Below are 23,811 nucleotides of genomic sequence, written 5' to 3'. Positions count from 1 at the left end.
TTTGAAAGTTTGCTGCCCAAATTAGTGAGAATGTGAAGTAAAGTAACCTCAATCAAATCAAGACGTCACTGACTTCAAACCATCAAAGTTTCATAACCAAGTCAGAGGTCTTCTGCTATATTTTAACTCCCGACTAACTTTTATTAAAAAAATTGTGTTTATCCATCTTCTGCTAGCTTCCAGCTCACTTTTTATATTGCATTCTACTTACAACTGTGCATACATGTAGTCTATGTTACTGTCCCAAGGTGCACCAATACCTAAGTGTTCATTCTTAACCACTTTAATGGTTGACCGGAGTCCCTCAGGGCTCTATACAAGTGTATTTTCTGTTTTCTGTTATTGTCGGGAAAGCTTCCGCTGAAAATAGCCGATCAACAACCTTTTAACGCCGATCTGCTATTTTCTGTTAAAGCTTTCCCCACAATATGGATGCTGGGGTTTAAATGGTTAATATCAGTGGATGAAACAGCTACCACAAGCTAGGATATAATACAATGCTAACTGCTGATGCTGCAATGCTGTTGATCAGTTTTTATTAGAAAAAAGTGGGGGTTGTTAGTTGAAATTCCATTGCTGTTACTTATTCTTACTTGGTCAGCAAAATTTGGTATCAGTGCTTCTCCTTGCATTAATACTAATGTTTCATCTTTAAGAGTGAAATGAGTATCCAGCTGGTTGGAGGTGCATATTATATATTTTTACAGTGTACTTAACATCACAAGAGACTCTGCATAAGTATGCCAGTGTATGTATGGTAAATGACAAGGGAAAAAAATACTTTTGTTCCTAAATTATATATCCAACACTTGAAAAAGTGACATCTACTCTTAATAAACATTTACTCACAGGATCCTCTGTTTTTGAGAGATGTTTAATGATAAATCTCTGATATATTTATTTTTGAAAACGGACATACTTTTTATTCATGTCAATAGTTCAGCTTAATTGAAAATCCTTGAATATATCAAACCAAACAGTGAAGGTTTAAGATGATTAAGCTTTAATTTCATGAATAAAAAAAAAACGAGAAAAAAAAAGACTACAGTACAATACACGTATACCACCTTTAATAAATAAACATTTTTCCCCATGAAAGCTTCTGCTATTTGTGTTATTCATTGCAAAACAATAAACTCAAACATCGAACAAAAAGTTTGGAAATTTGTGTTTGGTAGAATATGTCTCTGTTGTAACAATGCTTCTTGGCAGTAACTTTTATACCGCGTTGGTAAGCCTGTTTATTTCCCTTTTAAATGGTGCCCCATTTGTAAGGCACATGCATTTGTGGGAGCAGCACAGCTGAGTTTGTGGGTTGCCCCGATGAATAATTAGCCAAATCTCTGCTATTGACTGCTAATTGTTTGGTGGATTGCGTCTATCAGTAACAAGAGGGGCACCATGCTTTCCAACAGTATAAAAACACAAATGTCCAAACTTTTTTGTTCGATGGTTATATGTATTTCCATTTGATACAATATTTTGCATGAAATTATTTACTGCATTCCTGAATCGTCATCCAACTCGTCTCTACTGAGAAAACTTACAGAGACTGAAATTGAAACAAACCTAGTGTGCGAGGCAAAATAATTCACCCCTTTACACAAACAATGCACACAGAACAGAAACTAAAATTCATACCTGTGATCATCTCACTGCACTGATCTCTCTCCCCAGCGTGTCTCTCTCTTTCAATTTTGATCATCATTACTTAACTGTCAAATACTTAACGGGGAAGACCCATTTCTACACATTCACAAAAACTAATTTTCTTGCAGGGGAATGGAGTCCTAAATGTAAGGACTTTGTAATACTAATACAGTAATAACCTCAGGAATTGTTTTTTTATTTTATTTATTTATGGGGATTGTTCTGGCTGAGATTGTTGGATTGATTTCCAGCAGGGGTAATTCCTGAGGTGACCAAAATGATACGTACTGTAAGTGCATGTTCAGTTTGTCATTCATGGCAAATAATGTACCATAACACAAGATACAAAGCAAAACCCACTCTCTGTGGCAAATGATCAAATCAAAGATTCTCTTTGTTTCTTTTTCCAATACTATTATAATAAATTATAAACCAATTAACATTTATTTTAATTGCACTTAAAAAAAAACTAAAACTAACTTTCCACAGAACGCCCAAGTTAAGATATATTAAGAACCTCTTTCGCTCATCCTGGCATAACATAACAGTCAAGTTAGAGGGTAAAAATAAAACATTTTGGAAATCTTACATGAGCAATATACATTTTTTCAGTGTATGTATGTGTCATTATATCCATTCTTTCTCCAGCATAGGATTACACTTCATTACAACACTTAACATTATCTTTTTTTCTTTTCTTTTCTTTTTTCTTCTAACATTTCAGGTAAACACTCCACTGTCATACAGCATAGTGTCCTTTTTTCATGTTGAGAAAACTAAGTGCTGTGTAGGGGAGGTATCCACCTGTATTTTCAGATTTAGACTCTGTTGTGCGACTAAGTATAAATCGGGCTTAGGGAACAATGCAGCGCGTTCCAGAAGACAATTCTGATTGTCCCATCAGTGTGTGACACTAATGTGTCATTTGATCTGTCTCCTTCTCATGATATAACCAACTGTTCAACAGTTTGTACAGTATATATAAATTCAGTTTTAGCAGAAAAAAAGGGCTCACATTTGTTTCTTTTCAAAGTTGTAACTCACAAGTACAATAGAAAACAACCACAATAAGGCATATATCATCATAGTTATTTGCTGGCATTTGTTTTAAACTTATTTTTTTCTTTTTACAATTATAATTTACATAAAATCTTACCCATAGTTTAACCAAGTTGTTCCTAGGGTGAATTATTGTTGAGGTTTACAGTATGTTTTAATGGCAGATTGTCATTTATTAAGTGCAGATTGTGGCACTTGTATCAGATACACAGCAGTGTTGCCTGTCTGTTTATGTTGCCTGCCAAACCAGTGGCAGGCTATTGCCTTTCCAGGATTACAAGTCCATCAAATGTTGGTTTCCATCAGCTTTAAATTAACCATGTTAAAATCAACCAAGCTGCAGTTTGCACACCAAGTTCCCTGGTATTTATCAAGACATGGGTTTTGTTTATCAGCCATTTAAAACCCCTTTACACACAAACTAAGTTAAAAAAACGAAAAGGGAATATAGACTCTGTCTGTCTGTTGCCCTGGGTTGTCTGAGGTCATTAGCACACCAGGTGAAAAGTGAGGCGCTTATCGGCCGTGACTGCAGCCCGTCACATGGTCTGAGAGTGTGGGACCACATGTCAAACAGTGTCACCACATGATAGACCCAGAGACCAGAGAGGAAATGCGTGTCTGTCTGGTCACTTTGTGCTTCCTGGGTGTGGGGGTGACAACAAGACCTTGCCCGTTTACCTACAGATGTAGCTGTCGCAGCTGACCCACTTTCTACCTGCTGTTCAAGCCCTTCTGCTGCACTGGTGCTCTACCCAATGAGATAATTTATTTTAGGATTTTCTTTTTGTATTGTAACCGATTGATTATTTAGTGCTAAAACTAGCTTGGGGAAAAGATAGAAATAAAATGTACCTGGTCAATTGTAGCCCTGAAATACTCATTTGGTCACCACAGCCTTTTAAAGCTGCTGTTAAAACATAAAGGTTTTGTTAAAAGTTTAAGTTCTATATTCCTGATAGTAATCATTGCTATTGAGTGTTTGGTCAGCCATCTCTGACCAAACACTCCCCATCTCTCCAACTCTTTAGTTATTATCAGAAAATACATTTTCAGGTCAGGATACTAATTTCATCCAATTAGGATGATACTCAGGATACAGGATAAAACGTGTGAAATTGGAAGTTATGGGGGGGAAAATGAGCAGACAAAATTATAATTGGAACACTAGTTCTCTCCTGGTTCTCTCTCCTGATTGGATGAAATTGTTAACCCATCAAAAAAATGTATGTTTTTTAAAGAGCTGAAGATGTGGGGAGACCCCTGTTACTGAACACTACATATAGCAATGATTATAAGCCTACCATGCAGACTATAGAGCTAATTAACAGTTATTTTTACAAAGAAATATCACTTACACTCCCTTTAAGTTCATATTATACTTCAGTTGAGTATAAACAGTAGGTAACACGCTTCTGTTAACATACTACTGAGGGTATGTGTTTGTTTTCAAACCAGCACAGTCCCCATTACCGGTAATGATTTCTTGGCTGTGTTGTCTGTAGGGACCATGCTTTTAATGCCGTTATTGATCATGGTCATCATTTGTGTTTGTGTCTGTGTGTATGGCTTTTTCTGATTGATTGACTGACTGACTGACTGATTGATTGATTGTTGCACACAGTACAGTGAAGCCCTTTTCACCCTGTAATGCAAACTACCAGGGACGAAGTCGTGCTCAACACTAGCATGAACAACTGTTCTAAGAAAGATGTTAGATCTATCCTCTCTTTTAGTCTTTCTGTTATGATGTTGGCTGTGTAAACTGTTACATAATTTGTGTTTTCCTTTGTTAATCGTTTTGTGAAAATGAATATTGTGGCTGTTGTGACCGTGTATCTCAGTTAATTTTTTTGCCCTATTTTATACTTCCTCAAATGAGTGTCACACAAAAGTATAGCGAAAATAGCAGATCTACAAGCTACAAGGCTTCAGTCCGACGGCAACGTATGTTTGAAATGCTGAACAGGTATAAAAGTGGTTGCATAGCTACTGTGAGTCTATACTTGGGTAACTTGGGTATGTATGTGAGATATGTTTGTTTGTGATTATCTGACAAGTTTTGCTATTTCTGCTATGGCTGTTGAAACATAATGCAATCACAAGTGATAAATACAGGACAAACACACACACACACACACACACACACACACACACACACACACACACACACACACACACACACACACACACACACACACACACACACACACACACACACACTCGCAAGGCTGTCCTCCTAGCAGGGTTGAGAGAGATTAGCAGCAGCGTTTAAACCATGTGCTTGCTAAGCTCCCTTCACCTCTATTTCAATTTCACATGCTGGCCTCTGAGTCTGCACTGCAGTCATCTCTATGAGCCTGCAATGCAATGCTGCTGTCACTGGGGGGCACTGCATCAGAAATGCTCTGGCAGGACACAAGAGAGTAGTGAGTTCTACTACAATATGAGGGAAACTGAAATTGGCTTTGGTGAGTGTGTGGGTGTGTGGGTGAGGCTGAGGGAAAAGCATAAGGGTGAGATAGAGAAATAGAGACAGAGAAAGGGGGAAGGGTGATAGAAACAGAAAGTGAGACGGGCAAAGGGAGTATGATAGGGAACTAGAAAAAGTGCTCCTCTGAGCCAGGTAAGGTAGGTTATTGTGGGCCAGCAATGTTTGGAATTCGCCAATCAGGATGGAATATGAAAATTCGGAGAGATCCGTCTTGATCACATGACTATAGAGATAATGTGTACCGATCTGCGTAATGTTTGGACACAATCTGTAGGAGTACGGTGCCGGAGATTAGCTGTGCACGGACGGACGGACGGACGGACAGACAGACAGGGTGCAAAACATAGTTTCGGCCATGCCTTCCGCCTGGCGGAGACAATGAACAGAGGTCTGTCAGCTAGCAGGGACTGACTGGGCGTGCGGAAGTCTTCTCCACAATAAAAGCCGTTTTAAGGCCTTAATTCACACGTCTACATGTCTGCTTTGCCTTTATGTTTCTCTGAGGCAGCTTTTTTGGCCATTCAGATTTACTAGGCTTTGACGAATCTCTAACTTCAACATGAACCTTAAAAACGTCCTTTTTTTAAACAACCGACGACACTTAGAGAGGGGACTTTTACAGACAGACTTGCCACCCTGTGTGGACCCATGGAGGTATAACATTATTGTATGACTGAATGACAGTTAAACCCTCTTGAATCTTGAAATAGTTGAGTTCTATAATGTGACCCTGTATGCAGCCAGTGGGAGGTTGGATTCGTGTTCGCCCCAGTGCCTTTTGTCACGCCCTCAACTGGACAGACAAACAGGCACACACACACATGGCCATGGGGGAGAACCTGGCATACCCAGGGTGGGAGGAGGGTGGACACCGGGAATGGCTGGGGTGGAGACGACAGTGGAGCATGGGGTCCTTAGTGGGTGTAAAAGCCGTAGTAGCCGGTGTCGCTGCCACTGTCCTTCTCGCAGACCTCGCCGGTGCGTGTGGTTGGGGAGTTCTCGGTACTGGATGTGTAGGGCGACACCCTCCTCTTCTTGTTCTCACCCGCCGCACCCTCGAATAGGCCCGAGTCGGTCGAGTCCACCGATTTGACCGAGGGCGGCTCCAGCCAGGGGTCCTCCTCCGCCACGGCGACCACACTCTCTTTGGATTTGTCCTGCAGCGGGGCTGGTCTCAGCGATTCCAGCAGAGAGACGTGGTGGAGCCTGTGGTTGCTGGGAGACATAGAGGAGGGCGAGGAAGATGCCGACGACGACATGGGCCTGTACCAGCCCAGGCCGGAGCCGGGTTTGCCGGGGTGACTTAGGTACTGGGGGGAGGGGCGGCAGGAGCTCCAGCCCGCCGAAGAGGCCCCGCTGGCGGAGGCGAAGGGGTGGTCTGAGTAGTAGCCCAGGGCGTGGTGATGGGCCGACGTCTGCAGGGGGAAGGGCTTGTAGAAGCCGTTGCTGGAGAAGTCGCCTTCGTAGGAGGAGCCAAAGTCGAAGCGACCAGGAGCCACGCTCTGCTGCGGGGACAGGTACCAGCGGCTGTGGGGGCCGGGGCTGGAGGAAGGGTCCTTGGACTGCTGGGCCATGCCGACGGGCTCTCGGCTGTAGAAGCGGCTCTGGGGCAGCGGGCTCATGTACTGCTCAGAGAGGTAGCTTTGTGAGTAGCAGGTCCCCGGCAGCAGCTGCTGGCTCTCGGTGGGGGAGGGGGTGAGGCGGTCTGACTCGGGGGCAGCATACAGCCTAGGCGAGGAAGGAGGGGACATGTGTGTACAGTGTGTGTACAGTGTGTGTGTGTGTGTGTGTGTGTGTGTGTGTGTGTGTGTGTGTGTGTGTGTGTGTGTGTGTGTGTGTGTGTGTGTGTGTGTGTGTGTGTGTGTTTGTTTGTGTGCGCGCACGTGGGTGCAGCAGGGAGGTAAGGCAAAAAGCGAGTGAGAAGAAGAGGAAGGAGAAGGTGTTATTTCCTGCCCAAACCTCAAGCTATATACCCAAGTGTTTTAACTCACAGCCACACAGCACAGACGCACAATATTCACACGTATTAATTTAGATATTAAGAACATAATATGGCAGGAGGGGCCTGGATATTTATGTGTCCACGCCCTACTGTACCTCTTATTTACACACTCTGTAAAATCCTGAGTGTTCATTTAACTCTTGACAGTGTACAAATGGCGTTAAATGAACACTGGGGATTTCACTGTGCATACTAAAGGGGTTAAAAGTTCAAATATTCTCAGCCACGGTGCTACTCTTTTATTAATTCAGTTATTTTCTGGCTTACTTACGTGTCGTAATTGTCCCGGAAGCCTTTAGCGAAGGGGTTATGGTCTATTTTCAGCTGAGTGATCTGTGTTAGGAGAGTGTTTTATAGGGATAGGCATATGAAAGAGAGAGAGAGAGTGAGTGAGAGTAATTATTAATGAGGATAACGTGTGATTTCTTTTCTGATCATGGGAATGGCTGCGTCTGGCACATGTGGGTGTGGGTGCATTTCTATTCCTAGTGGTGGGGTAAACGTGTCTATCACACAACACACCATGTCTTTTTCATGTCAGTGTAGGGTAACTCTTTGAAGTACTACACAATGTATTTTTAACTGTAACTCATGAGCTATGGGGGTCAGGGGAGGTGAAATTACACAGCCGTTGATGTTGTTGTTGTCGGGGTGTTTGACAAGTACGTAGCAGTCCATAAAGACACTGGTATTCTACAAATACCACTTACAGTACTTATTCATGAGGCCTACATGCATAAATCAAATCCATCTCCCTTAAACAAGGCTCTGCTATTAATCATTGATCCTAGAACGTATGGAGGTTGCATTCGAGATCTTGATATGAACTCATTGGGCATATATTTAGCCTATACCAAAGCTGCTTTTTTTTTTACTCACAACCCCTCATAAAAAAACTAAACACAAACAGAAGCTAAGTCTTCCACTGCCAAGATGAGGGCAGGAATGCACAAGTTTTTGTTCCTTTTTTGTATTGCATGAGGCCTAGACTCTGAAAAAAATAATAATCACAATTTAAAAAGATAATTGTCAAAGATTATAATTCACATAGACTATTCCAGATACAAACAGAATTGTTCAAAGAGACCACATTGCTAACATGTTTTCAACATGGAAACAAGCCATAGCACTTTCTTGGGTATAATCCTCTTAGCAGACCTTGTATTGAACTGTACTTTCCTTTGCTTTTTTTTCAAACTGCTAATAAAGTATTCAGTTTAATCAATCAATCAAGCCTAGCATCCCTATTCTGGGCATGTCATAATTGGTGAATATTTGGCATAAAATACAACACTCATGTGCTAATCCGTGTCTCTTTATTTACTCACATCAGCGTTCTGGTAGGCAGTGACTGCAATGAACTGTGTCTCGGGGAAGATGAAGGTCTGGGCCTTGGCAGAGAGGTAGGGCTCCTCTGTACCGTCCTCCTTCACCTCCACGATGTGGAGGCGAGGCTGGTACTTGTGGAGCGACTGGAGCACAATCATCTAGAGTTGCCGAATGCAAAGGCAATGGTACAATGACAATAAATGACTAAATCTCTCCATTGGCCTATACTAAAGATGAGGTGACAGAATATTATCACAAGAAAATTTGATGGAAATCATTAAAAGTCAAGATCCCAAAACTAATCTTATTAGTTTTATTAGGACCAAGCTTGTGAAAACTCTATATTAGCCTATATATAATTTGATGATGAGGATTATTATTACATTATTATTATTATTATCATTTTATGACAAAGCAGGTTGTTTTACAGTATAGGGACAACAAACTTACCAAAACGAAACAATATGTATGTTTAATTTGGGTTATAGCAGGTTTCACATGGCTGGTTTTTAAAATGTTTCCTGTTACGTAGCTTAAAAAGAGGAAGAGGACTTACTGTAAAGTGATAGACATACAAAATGAAAATGGTTTAAGACAGCATGCAGGAAGAGAGGACAGCACATGCACACAGTACTGTACCTGTGCCACATTGTTAGAACTGCCTTTGTTGTTGGTGAGCTTCAGCTTGCCGAATGACACTTCCTGTCTCATCCAGTGAGCTCCCGTGTTAGGAGAGTCCGGGTGCATGTACATCCTGTTGCCTGTTGGTAGAGTGGCAAAATCAAAACACGTTATAAGTATTCAGTATAGTTGTCTCGACCACTTTCAACCTGACTGTCTCTATTTTGGCCATGTCATTATCGCAATGCATGTGAGCTTGTAGATCTGCTGATCTGATGAAGTATGAAATAGGTTAAGTGATCACTGACGTTTTCGACGTCTCACGTAACAACACTGTACCGTATATGATTTTATATTTCAGAAACTGGACTTCAGTTATCTAAAAACACTTGCAGTAGTAGCCTATAGTTCACTCACTCAAGTTAAATCTGGAAATCACAGGAAACTCAGGAGGTGATTTGAGAGTGATGTAACACGAATGTCCCCAGTTACCACAATGATCCACTAACCTTGTTCACGACACTGAATATAATTAAGCAAAACTGTGTCACAGCCACCACTTTAACACATCAGCTGTCACCTGTAGCCACAACACCATGCACTCTCACCCACTTTTTATAACTGTGGTAAAACTGTTGCCATTCAGAAAAATGTAGACACAAAAGCGTGCCTGGATGACTCTCCAGATAACTCAGGGGTTCGATTTGCTAAGGGGAAAGCCATACCTCGGCTTTCGATATTTCCTCTGGGGGAGGTGTGGGGGGGTATTTTGTCTATCACAAATAGTGAGATATATTCTCACTATTTGCTGTAAGAAGAAGTACTGTATATAGGGCTTGAATAACTTAATTATTTTTACAAATCGAACCCTCTATATACTTTTCCGTAGTGTGAACAGAAAAGCAAATAGATGCAGGGAGACACCACCCACGTACTGGAGTGAGAGAGATTAAATGAAACTGAAACAAGTACAAGTAGTCATAAATACTGTGTTCACTTGATGGAGTAAATTAATGCTCTCTTGCATCACTAAAAATGATGTGACAGTGTGCGGTTGATAAAGTGGGGTCTGGGAAACCCCCAGTGGTCTAGTGGGTCTCCAGAAAAATTAAGAATAGTTTAAATTGTTACAATCCAAAAATGGTATGATTGACTATGCTAACAAATTATGTTTCAATATTACCGGTTGTACATTATTCCACACTTATTATTATGATTTTATATAGGTTGATTTAATTGAAATCATATAAGTGTCTGTGTCCCTAGGACAATATCTGGTCCATGGCGTTAATGTAACTCAATTTGAGGGTCTGTGACATGAAAAATTATTGGAAGCTAATGGTATTAAACAAGGGTTATTAGATTAGTAAACTTTACTAAATGAGAGAAAAGTGCAAAAGATGAGTGTAAATCATAATCTGTAAAGGATTTAATCTATGTAGAAATTATGATCTTTATTCAGATAATTAAATTACAAATAAAAATTATTTTCCATAAAGTTCAATTTCCAACTTCCTACAAGGCATAAGGTGGTTACACACCGGCGAATATGCGAATATACGCTAAATTCGGACTCGTTCCGAATAATTAAAAGACGCTTTTTTCGCTCCGCGAAACTGGTGTGGAAGCTTGCATTGACTTTATAAGGTTAAAAAAAAAAAAACTATTATTCGCATGAAAAAAATCGCCCCGGTGTGTAAGGACCTATAGGCCTCGGAAACACAGGCCAGTAATATTGTTTATTATTTATGTTGCATATATATCAGACTGGCATTTTGTGTTCAATGGTTAATTTAAGTAAGTATTTTTTATTCAGGCAATTTCATTTGCTACCTAATTTATGTAACACTGCAGGTCTCTGCATTATTCATGCAAGCCAGGTGTGGTTAATTAGTGCCTGCAGTCAGCGTTGCCATGTCTACTTATAAGCGACTTTGGGCTTATTTTTCTATGAAGTCGCTTGTAAATATTGGTAGTTGCGTTTTTTTAAATGATTGTATTTGCTCCCGGTCTAGAGCTCACAACGTGTCACAATGCGACTCGCTCATGTGGTCTAGTCGCTTGTTTTCATAGACCTGGTTGCTTTCTCTCGCAAAATCATCTGGCAACACTGCCTAGTACATGATTAGTTCAGTGTGAGGACAGCTGGACATCCCAATGTTAGAAGAGTTTTGTGGGCAATGTTTTTGTTAGTGTGCGTGCAACGAAATGTAAGTAGGCTACTAATGTGCTTTTAATATAATAATGCAGGGATGTAGTTATAGTCTCAGATGTTTAAACCGTTAACGTTAGCTACAATAATATTGTTAGCTATGTTATAGCTAACAATAGCTATAATGTTATAGCTAATGTTAGCTATAACATTAATGGTTGGATACAACTTTTCCTTTGGGATGCACTTTGGTATGTGCATACCAGAGTTTTGGTTAGGCCTACATTTATCAAATGTTTTGCTAAATGTCACTGTGCTACAGTATGTTTTCCAGGTCACAGATTTAGCTTGCCAACCAACATAATTAATGTGCCGATATAGTATATCAGGATGACAAGATATGTTTCATTTTGTTCCTGAGCTCACCTGGCATGTTGGCCTCTGCTTTGCCACACTGGACCCACTTGCCTCCCTGGTACCTCCAGTGATGCTGGTCTGCCAGAACCACATCCACATAGACGTTGTAGTGGGCAGAGGGGTCCAGCACACTGATGTTGAAACTCAGGAAGGGAAACATCCTCCTAGACCGACACAAACAGTAAAATCCTCAGTGTTGATACATCCATTTGTAACTCAGAGAGTTCACAAATGTGAATGGGAGTTAAATTAAGTTAAATTGTGTGTGTACATTTACAGTGCAGCGAGGACAATACCATGAGACCATCATATTCTTCACATTCAGGCATTCACAGTTTGGGGATGGGTATTGCATAACCGGGTGGGGCATGCATTCCAAACTTGCATGGTCCCCGTCTCCCGAGTAGGTCTAGTTATTATAATCTACCATAAACTATCCCATTGGGACCGTACCTATGTTCCCCAGGTTCTATGTTCCCCAGGTTCTATGTTCCCCGCTTTCCTAGGAGAGCGGGGAATATAGGACCTAACCTAAACCTAACCCTAACCATAACCTTAGTGGGGGAACATAGGGGGAATATAGGACCTATCCTAAACCTAACCCTAACCATAACCTTAGTGGGGGAACATAGGTCCGGGGAACATAGGTATGACCCCATCCCATTATGCCCCCCCTTCACTTCAGCACTAGATAGGGTGAGACAGACCCCCCAAAAACTTGGGTTTTGGTTGATCATTCAAAACATGTCACCGCTGTACAAAACCACTCTAATGAGCAATTTACACACTTTCACTGTCCTTTCACAACATTGATAGTATTTCTCAATTTGATGTTTTTGACATCACACAATTGTCTTTTAAACCACTGGCTATGATTGTACAGTTTGCACTGAGTTTGTACAACAAATGGGACACTTCACAAGTCATCATTCTCAAACCACAACAACAAAAACTTGAGGGGGAGAGGGAGTCCCCGCCTCCCCTCTTCCGTCCACTGTATGCAGACATTCTAGCAGCTCAATCACAAGACGGCAGATCTGTCCGTAAGGGTGGCGTATCCTATTTTCACTGGGGACACATGGCTACCCTGTGAAACGTGTAAATGAGGTTAAACACATTCATCAATACAAAAGGTTACACGAATGAAGAGACTCTAGAGGGGCTCATTGTGTGCAGATGTGGCAAATGGGGCATGGACTCAATGTGTTCACCTGCCTGTATTAAAAGTCTGATATATTTCTTCGTGCGACGGGGTCACGCATCAAAGATAGCAGATCTACAAGCTCACAACGTGTCGCGGTGCAACACGTTGTGAGGTTGTAGATCTGCTATTTCCGGCGCACAACTACCATGAACTGTTTGTCTTCGGTTCACCGACCAAAGGAGCAGAGTGCATGCAATGGGGGGAGGGGATGGCGCAGAGTTTCTACTGTACTGTATGTGTGTGTGTGAGCAAGGCAGGGTAAGGGAGCATAGGTGAATATTTTATGTTGCTGTTAATAAAAGATGTCCCAGAAGCAGTGTCTGATTGCTGGAGGTTTACTGGACGAACTGATTTTGATCACAGAGGCCGTCACTGAGAAGAGGTAAGAGAGAGGTCAGGCTGTCCCCAGGCGATTCAGCACAGAGGCAAGCAAGAGGAAGCTGGGACAAACTAACACTGAAAAAGGTATTCACACACTTGCACACACACACATCAGCATGCACAAGGCACACATTACGCACTGAGACACAAATGCACACGTGCACACATTTACTGGATGCATGCTCACACCCACAGTTCACACGCACGCACGCAGCCACACACACACACACACACACACACACACACACACACACACACACACACACACACACACACACACACACACACACACACACACACACACACACACACACACACACACACACACACACACACACACACACACACTAGATGCATACATCTACTGTCCACATCTAGAATGCATAAGGGCACAGCGTGGCTGCAGAATACTACCACAACATTAGTTTTGATTGAGTGGTTCTCCCTTCTCTACTGTACACTAAATTATATAACTCCTTTAACATTCACAATTTGACCCATAATCCATTCATGCTATCATTGCACATGATGCTGCAGATTATGACGGAAAGAGGGAGAAAGGGAGAGGGGCGAGGGAGAGGGAGACGGGGGAGGGAGGGATGGAGAGAGAGTGAAGGATGGGAGCCTATTTCACCCACACAATAACCTGGCAAATGCTGGTAGGGGGTACTGGAACCTAAACACACCGATTAATTAGTCACTTTACAACGTGTTGTCAGCACTAACCGCAGCAAGCTTTGTGCTGTGTTTTCTTACACATTCTACAGTATATATATAAACTTCCAAGTTGTGGTGGTGTCTGTCTATCTGTGTCTGTAGAGATATGTCCATATACTCTATGGACAGGACATGCCCAGCATCAATACAAATTACCGCTGTTTTGTGTCTGAGCTCAGTCGGTGAGAGAGAGGGGAAGAGCACAATAACCTATAAACCAATAAATTCTCTAAGAAAAACACCTCCCTCTGAACATTTCTTTTTATCCTCTCCAGTCTGTCTGCCCGTCTGTGTCTGTGTAGGCTGCACCAACGCTCCTGATTTCGTGTATAGAGGGGCGGGTGTATAGAGGCGCAGAGAGATTGCGCCTGATCCCATTGGTTCACCAATCTGTCCGTCAACCCCCGCCCTGTTAACACAACATTACGAGCGACGCCCACTGCACTCTGGTTGGTTGGGGAAATGAAACACTTCCTATACCGGGTACACCGACGCGTTCCTCCAGGCTTTTATTTTTTAGCAAAACTAAACAATAAAAGTCTGGAGATCGAGGCTAGTGTCTGTGTGAACAGCAGATCTCTGGCGCCGTTTGACCGATCCACGTGAAACTGTGCACGCACACTCCCAGTAGGTCATGTAAGAACCTTGGCCTACTTTCAAATCGGCCTCATGGTAGCGCTATACAGGCCAATTTGCTTTTTGGCCTATAACTTTTGAACCATAAGGAATACAATAAAAAAATCATGGCTTGGATCATGGCGCAACTTCCCACGCCACTTCTCCGCCTGACAGTATTTTCTGCCATTTTGCTACTACTCCTGCAGATTGTCCAAACCTCACACAAATCGGTCCATATTATCTCTGCAGTCATATGATCAAGATGTATCAGTCAGATTTTGCAGGTTCCATTGCAATTGGCTGAATGCCTTCCAAACTTTGCGGGCCTTGGGTAGGCAACCTGACCTGGCGAGGATCTGCGCTCAGAGGGTCACACTTTTCTAGTTCAATCTGAAATTGCGTCTTGAGTTAATTTGCTCTGAAACACCCAGACCTAAGATTTACTTAATCAGTTCATACATAACATCTTCTAATTCTAAACCCTTTTATTTAATCACTTCATGTATGCTATAATCTAAGCCAATTTTTGTTCTCTGCCCTTAGCTGCCCTGCTGTACTGCCATGTCTTATCTATAGTCATTACCTTAATTAGGAATGTGTAATCTGATTAATTAAATAAGGTTAGATATTATTATATATTAATATATATGGGAGTATAATCCCATATATTAGTTTAATGTCCAAAATAAATAAATACATCATTAATAAATGTATAAATTAAGCATAATGGCTGTGGACCAAGCGGGGGATCCGTGGACCACACAAGCTACTTAACACAAGCCGGGGCCCGATCAACCCCGGCTGGGTTGCCTGGGCGAGGGTGTCTGATGTTGAACCCTGGATACATCACTGATGATGTGTCTAAGTTGCACCAAAAGTGTTTATTAGAACTAGACTATAACAATCGTTACTTTTTGGTATGACGTGACCATGTAAATTCAGGTCATTTAAATTCATTGTGGCCCCACTTCAAACTGTATAGTGTCGTAAAAACAACTGAAGTGTGCAAGGAGAGACATGTGTTAAGAGGCCTCGGCACATCCTCGAGTGTATGCATGTGTATATTTGTGCAGATATGATGAGTGTGTGTGTGTACGTATGCACTACGAAGTGTTTGTATATTGAATGCATATGGGTAGCAAGGGAAACTTATAATAACCACTTAAGCCCTATTTAAAAAATAGCTGATCTTCAAGCTCACATGTGTGGCATCGACTATTTTGACCATGTTTGAACATCTATTTATCTATCTATCTATCTCTCTCTCTCTTCACAAAAACTGTGTGTGTAATACTGTGTGTATGTAGTCTGACTGTGTGTCTCACACCGTCCGACCAATAGCGTGGCATAGCAAGACCATCTCAGACGAGGAGCAGGTCCGTGAACAGTTGTGATTGGACAAAAAAAAAGTCCACGTCATACTGTAAGTGTATTTCTGAAACTATTTTCAACTTTAAAAAGCGCACCATTCTGCCAGAAAAAGCGTGGCTGCTATGCGGTCACATTTTGGCCTTTTCTCATAGGGCTGTGCTTTTGGACCAAAACTGTGCTTGATCTTTCATGGATGGAGAAACAAGATCGGCTGTGGATGGTCTCCATTGGGCCTTTGAGTCTCAGTGCAGTTTAGCAAATTATCAGGGTTCTCAGTGAAATCCAATCATTGCAGCAGCTCTTTAGCAACCAGCACAGAACAGGTGAAAGGTCTCTTCTTCCACTAGTGTTTAATATAAGTGAAAACAGAAACCGGTGGCGACAGGCATTTCGGGCTATGAATGTATCTTGCTGCCCTCCTACACTCTATGAGATAAATCTAGAAAGTAGATTTGAAGAAGCATTTTCCTCCACTGATATTGTCATACTTACTTAAACTAGGGCCTTTTATAGGAAATCAGAACTGGGTTTGGGTGGAAACCAAAGACATCACCATTCACCACGCAGAGGCGTATTTGCATGTGGGAGGTTGGGGGGGTGCTCATGGGGTTTTCGTTCAGCGCAGACAGCCCGTTGAAAAACAGAGCCGTATTGGTACAGTGCTGCGAGTGGCAGTGTGGTAGCAGTGGTAAGAGAAGCCATGGCGCTCTCTGCCTATGACTGTCTGTGTATCGCATGGTTATATTTTTACAAGGACAGTTACAACCACAAGGAAATGGAACAAACAACTGCCTGCTACGCTGTATGAAAATATTTTTAGCTAGCGTGAGCTACTTTGCATTACCTGCCCTTAGAACAGGCTGGCACACAAGCACATGGAGGTTAGATGTGCCCCTACTCAGAGGGGCCACTTTGTCGGTGCTATAGTTGCTTTAATAGATAGCTAACAGGCAGCGCTTCATCTACTGACTCCTCTTACGTCTACTGTCATGATTCACCGATAAGATGATGGTTATGACATGGGACGGAGGACTGTTCTCTCTGTCTGGTCCAGACGTTTTGTGCATGTGATTCATGTGAATAATACTCATAGCTTAAGTCTGTGTGCTCCGTCATACACAATGCCATGGAAACACACGAGTGCATATAGCGAGCCAGTCAGTAATTCAGAGACAGTTACAAATGTTAGTGACATTTAGAAATCAAAATAAACCGTGTCGGGTGGTGTCGGCGGGAGGGGTCGAGGGCTTGGGAGGGGTAACCACAGACGGGTGGAAAACAGAGGTTAGAGAAAAAGGGAAAAAGAGAAAGGGGGAGGGAGACTGGAGGAGGGGGTTCCTGTCCTGGGGATGTGGAGCCGAAGAGGAGAGTGGCTGGATATTCACCAGGGAGAAGACGTTTCTACTTGAGTGCACCCTCTGATTCATCCAGACAGGAGTTCACGTCCAGTTTATGTCACCGCACGTACACTCGATCATCTGTGATAAAAACATGCCAGTCTACAGCTGCTGCCGGACACAAGCACGCTTTCCATGAGGTTTTCACACTGCCTGGCATCCTGTTTGTTATGTTGGCTATGCTTTAAACAGGACTTCAGGCTTTACGGCACATTTCTATGTTGAGACTGCAAATTTGCAGTGCAGCATGTCATAATGTATGATGCAAAAGCAGCTTGAAAGAGTAATGCTTGTTTAACTTGATGTGTTGTACTGTCTAAAAACAAAAAAACTATGTTGACATAGGCTATTTTCCACAAAATAAATTAATACTATTAATATAAACTACAATAAATTGACCTAATATACCACCTGCGGTACATTAGCCTGGGTTCATTTAAACCACAAATTTCAATCGGCCAAAAGAGTTTGACAGGATGAATGTCAATGAAAGGGGAAGCACTTGTTAAGCTACCTCTGAAAATATTGGCTGCAGAGGTTCTTGCGAAAAGCTGCATATGCACTCATAAACAGCTGAACAGGAAGTGTCAGGTCATGCTGTCAAAACCTTGAAATAGGTTTCTCTCTTGAGGAGAGAGACAGGCAGACAGACAGGCAGGCAGGCAGGCAGGCAGGCAGGCAGGCAGGCAGGCAGGCAGGCAGGCAGGCAGGCAGGCAGGCAGGCAGGCAGGCAGGCAGACACATAGATATAGAAACCTAGATACCTCATTGGCCTCTGCAGTTGGTTGGAGCAACTCGTATCGCGGCCGCAAATTTTCGCGTAGGCAAACGGACACTCAAAGTGACTACTGGCCAATCACAGCGCTCACAGCGCGTTGACTACTGGCCAATCACAGTGCGTCTTTTCTAAGACCTGTCAGAATCTAGTTGTCCCGCCCCCACCTGCCTCTGATTGGCCTACCGAACGCCCCCTTCTGTGACACACGCGGAAGCTTCAGGGAAGCGTTCCTACGCTAAAATGGCCCCCGTGATACCAATGCCTCAAAGCCGAAGGAGGCGTCTACCTTTATATGTCTATGGGCAGACAGACAGACAGACAGACAGACAGACAGACAGACAGACAGACAGACAGACAGACAGACAGACAGAGAGAGAGAGAGCTTTCCACTCTTCTAACATGCATGCAAAAAATACAATATCCATCCTTTTAATGTATAATGGATTTAATCCTGGAGAATCAGAAATCAAAGTACTTTCGTTGCTTAGAAGCTCAGGGAGACATGAAAGTGGTATAGACCTTATGGTTTGGGTTCACTGGACCAGAGTGTGAGCATCTGAAGCTCTGAATCCGAAGTGAAGCACTGATCTATTTCTCTGAAAAGGAGTAACATAGTATGACAAAGAAATGTCATACTGTAGATCCTCCTACGAATTTCTCTAGCCTATATTGCTCAAGGAACTAGAAAAACGCTGGACTGCTTTGTATTTTATCGATAACAGTTGTTATACATTCAAAGTGTTCAAATTATGCCAAAGGCCAATTATCCAAATATTGCAGTTGTTAATGTTCTACATGCACAACGCATTATATAAATAAACTATCACAACAGGTTGTACTTTCAATTGTTGTTTCAAATTATGTTGATAACACAAGTTTATAGTGGGGCAATTTTTTTGTAACAAAAGATAAAGCTGGAAGTGTTACAGTTCCTTATAACTTGTGAAACTAATGAACTTACAAATGAAATTGGATGGAAGGAAATAAAACGATTTATTGTTTTAAATGAGTAATCCTGTTCTTTTTTGAAAACTAAAAATGTTCTGTTAACCATCTCCTGCGCATCTGCAATATCTATTATCTCATAGTCAACCAATTCAATTAAGTTTCACTATTGTTGGCCTCTATAGAATTCAGCTTATCTCAGAGAGGAAATTTGAAAAGAGTTTGAGAATTCAGCCCTTTGCTTTACAGGACTCAGAATGGATGTAGATTTCAAAGGCCAAGACCTGAGCAAACATCTAAGAGATCCTGTCTGCCTATATACTCGACATCTACCAGAGGAGAGCAGAAGGTGAAGATAGCGTATTAAAAAAACAAGAGATACCCAGCCTTTTGCTTCCTGGACTTCAAAGGTGCCTCAACTTCTCAGCATGGCCATCTAAAGACCCAGCAGTGTAAGACCCTGCTCTCTACAACCAACTCTCCTCTGCTTCTTTCTCTCGTCTTCTCAGCTGCTGCAGCTTTTGATTAACATTGCAGACCCCAGACCTTTCTCATGAAATCATTGAAAAATTATCATGGGAGTCAAAAGGTAAGTTGAAAATTTAAGGAGAGAGAGGAAAGAATATAGCTTTTTTTCTTTGCCACTTGATGTCACACTTCAGCACAACCAAGGGAATTTCTGCAAGACAAAGTTTACATTATGGTTCGAACAGGGGCTCAGGCTGGTTTAACATGTCCATAGCTCAGAGTTTGGAACTGTGTGTTTTGTATTTTTCTTATTTTTAGGAATGAGGAAGATAATTCATATAGACAAGATTCAAGTATTTTAAGAGGACATGGGGTTTGTGGTTTTAACAGCATGAAAGATTGACTGCAGACATTGGTGACTTGAATGCCTGTGTCGCTTGCACGTTGTGGCTACAGATCTGTCATGTGTTTGCTGTTTTTCGTTCTCTCGTTTGTGTTCCACGACCACTTGAATTTATTTGGGATAACAAAGTTATTACGTACTTACTTATACTTTCTTTGTCCTCTCACACTTGAATGCACATTGCATTGCTGTTATTGTTGGTAATGGAAGCAGCCAGTGACAATGTCATACACTTATGTTTATTATTGTACTTATTATGTACTGTATAATGTGTGTGCATAGATGTGGTTACATGTGTGTGTGGATATTGCTAGCTTGTGGATGAATGGAGGGCAGTGACTATACATGTATTTTAGGTGGAATATACATAATCATGCATGTATAATTAATCACTTTAATTATGACCTGTTGATCGTTATTATTGTTAGGACTAGTTACTCAAATGGAACACGCACGCACACACACACACACACACACACACACACACACACACACACACACACACACACACACACACGCATACACATGCACAAATGTGACACACACACACACACACACACACACACACACACACACACACACACACACACACACACACACACACACACACACACACACACACACACACACACACAGGCCACAGCAAAGGGACAACTGAAGAATTCACAATGCAAACATGTCATAGATACCTAATGGTCTGCAATTGTGATAATGAACATCCATTATAATTAGGTCTATTGTTAAACACAGTGAATGGCCTATATTGGATATAAAATTGGATATAAAATCCTTTTTACGAACGTTCAGTATAGGCAATATATTTTGTTTTTAAAAGACCTAATAAATAGCCTAGAAGTGGAATTTTGAAACGCCAAAGTAAAAAATGACACATGCTTTCCCAATATATAGTAGACACACACAACAGGTGTATCCCTATTTGAGTAATGAGGAAAACCCCCTGAAGAGTGCTGGAATCACATTTGCAGCATTATGGAAATCAAATGACAGGTTAAGTAGACAATCATCGCCTGTTCTCAAAATCATAAAGGAGATACAATATTAGTGTACTTAATAAAAAGTTGCATAAAGAGTTTTTTTTTTTTTTATATAAACGGAAATTATACTTCCGTTGGGTTTTACACGTTATACCACATGCAAAACCCATTGAAATACGCCCTATTCGACCAACTTTGCTATATTGGGCCTTTAATTGCAGCCTTATTTAAATGAACAGGGCCGTTACATTGACTAAAATATTTAGCGTGGTTTGATTTGAAAAAATATAACTTAATAATAATCCATAAAATAAATGTGGTAGGCCTATACCTATATTGATTAAAAATGTGTAATTGTAATTTAGTTGTCGGCTACTAGGTCATTGCTTTTCGGAATGCACATTTCGCAAGTGTTTGTAACTGCTAATTTAATAAACCTGAATGTTAGCCATATTCTCAAACGATGAATGAAGACTGATCGGGTTATTGGTGACTGAGTGTTAAACTGAGAATCGAAACCAACGCTTTACATTCCAAAAAGTTGTGAAGAGAGAGAGAGAGAGAGAGAGAGAGAGAGAGAGAGAGAGAGGGAGGGAGAGATAAAAACTTAAACTTTGGACCAAATTGCATCTGCCAACATCCCTATTACCGGACGAAGCCCCCTTTCAGTCAGTGGGTCCCAAATCAACTGGGCTCAATCAGTTGCCTAAAAAAACAAAAAAGCGGCCACCACGCGTTTTGGGACTTTGGCAGTGGTGTAAAGTAACTAAGTACATTTACTCAAGTGCTGTACTTAAGTGCACTTTTGAGGATTTTTTTACTTTACTGGAGTGTTTCCTATTTTCAATACTTGTACTTCTACTCACATGCATACTCAGAGGCAAATATTGTACTTTTTACTCCACTACAATTATTTGAAGACTATAGTAGGCCTAGTTACTTGTAGATTTTGAATAGTATTACAAACATGCATTAGCCACTTCACTTCAGCCCTATTTAGGCTATTTGAAAATAGCCGATCAAGCTCACAATGTGTGGCTTTGTGACACATTGTGAGCTTGTAGATCTGCTATTTCCAAAAGATTTGTATACATTTGTATGTGTACTATTTTGCATTACTTTATTAGAAAAGTTGTGAAATGGGACATTCTGCATAATGAGTACTTTCTACTTTCTAAGTACATTTTGATACCAATACTTTTGTACTTCTATACTCAAGTAAATTTTGAATTCCGGACTTTTACTTGTAACAGAGTATTTCTACATTGCAGTATTGATACTAAATGTGAATACTTTTTCCACCACTGGTCACCTGACGAAACCCCCTTTCAGTGGTTCCCAAATCAACTGGAGGGTCAGTTGCTTACAATTAAAAAAATAAAAAAATAAACCGGACACCATCACGCATAATTGGGGACTAGTAGGCTATATGGAAAATATAAAATATATATTTTTTATATCTACTTACCGGCCCTGTTTGGTTATAATCATCTCGGTCTGGTACTTGTGGAACTTGGCCCACAGCGGGTAGTTGTTGAGGAGGGTCTGGGTCTTGCCGCACACCTGCAGCCCAGGTAGCGGGTAGAGGGGCCGCGGGTAGCCGTGGTGGTGGTGGTGGTGGTGGTGGAAGGCTGCCGATGGATAACTCTCCGGAGAAGCAGCGGCGGGGTGATAAACCTCCTTCCCACCGGCGGACGCAAAGCCCTCTCCTCCGTAAGCCTGTCCGCTGCCGCTCCTAGCCGGCGACCGCACGCCGCCGCCGAACGGGCAGCTGCTGCCGAGGGACTGGGAGTAAAACCTGCCCGCCTGGTGGTGGTGGTGGTGGGGGTGGGCACCGAAGCCCCCGACCGTCTGCCCCTCCGTGTGGTGGTAGGATAGAGCCAGGGCGTCCTGTCCGCTCTGAGCCGACGAGTCCGAGGAGGAGTAATAAAACCTCGCGTCCTGGATCCCCATCTTGAAGTCCGTTAAGTCCTTGGTGGTGGTGGTGCTGCGGTGGTGGTGAGTGTGGTGGTGGTTGTTGAGATCGGCGTCCTTTCCGAAAGTTTGCGCGTCGTCGGTCCCATTCAACATGCTGAGGTAAAGGTTAACATCTGCAGCCCCGCTGCTCGCAAGGTGGATGAGCGTGTAATGTCATGGGTTCAACTCCTTTTCTAAACAGTCCGTTAATTAGGTTGAATGAAATCACTGCAAAAAAAAATATTAAAATAAGCATGAAGCAACTTTTCTGTCAAAAAAAACTGCCAAGAAGTTTCTTTCTCCACAAATGATGTGACTGACTCGCTATAGGCGAAGCAGCAGAGAGATGATCAATATATATAGGCTATAGCCTATATCATTTAAAAACGCATACCATCTCACATAACGTCTAATTAGATGCCGTGTCTGTTTATTTGTTATTTTTTTCGCTACCAGTGACTGTAACGCATGGCCAGCATTCTAGTGTATGATATATCCATCATGTGAGTGGTAATATTTTGGAGGTGTGTCTGATGCATATAGGCAAGACGTGATAGGCTCCACATGATGACAGAGACGGCCCCTCTTTAATCACAGGACTGGTCCTTGGTGAGGGGGGGGGGGTGGGGGTGTCTATAGTCCTGTAGGCCTACACAAGTTTTTTTTAAGACAAAGAAAATAGGCTAAACAATTTAATAATTATAAATTCATATAGGCTATTATAGGCCTTAATAGGCTATAGAGACAATGTGATGCAGAGTGTTGCTGTGACATGGCGACCGCATGCCAGCCTGTCCTTTTAAATAGGTATTTGCCATTTAAGCATGAACAAAACATTGCAATAGCCTATTTTT

At 41.9% G+C, this 23,811-nt stretch overlaps 1 protein-coding gene across 1 annotated transcript; it reads right to left on the bottom strand.

Annotated features, from left to right (window-relative positions):
- Nucleotides 1-152: 152 nt before the first annotated feature.
- On the bottom strand, nucleotides 153-23,417 carry tbx21 (T-box transcription factor 21). The gene is made up of 6 exons (XM_080455464.1): nucleotides 22,470-23,417; nucleotides 11,734-11,888; nucleotides 9,174-9,295; nucleotides 8,534-8,692; nucleotides 7,477-7,538; nucleotides 153-6,931 (listed from the first exon to the last, which is right to left on the bottom strand). Exons 1-6 carry the CDS (start codon nucleotides 23,069-23,071, stop codon nucleotides 6,118-6,120), a joined length of 1,914 nt encoding a protein of 637 aa, XP_080311590.1. The 5' UTR covers nucleotides 23,072-23,417; the 3' UTR covers nucleotides 153-6,117.
- Between the last annotated feature and the right edge of the window lie 394 nt (nucleotides 23,418-23,811).

Source organism: Gymnoscopelus braueri (genome assembly GCF_963280865.1).
Source record: "Gymnoscopelus braueri genome assembly, chromosome: 17".
Lineage (NCBI taxonomy): Eukaryota > Metazoa > Chordata > Actinopteri > Myctophiformes > Myctophidae > Gymnoscopelus > Gymnoscopelus braueri.
The sequence above is the reverse complement of the archived record's forward strand: the minus strand, read 5'-3'. Positions and strand labels throughout refer to the sequence as shown.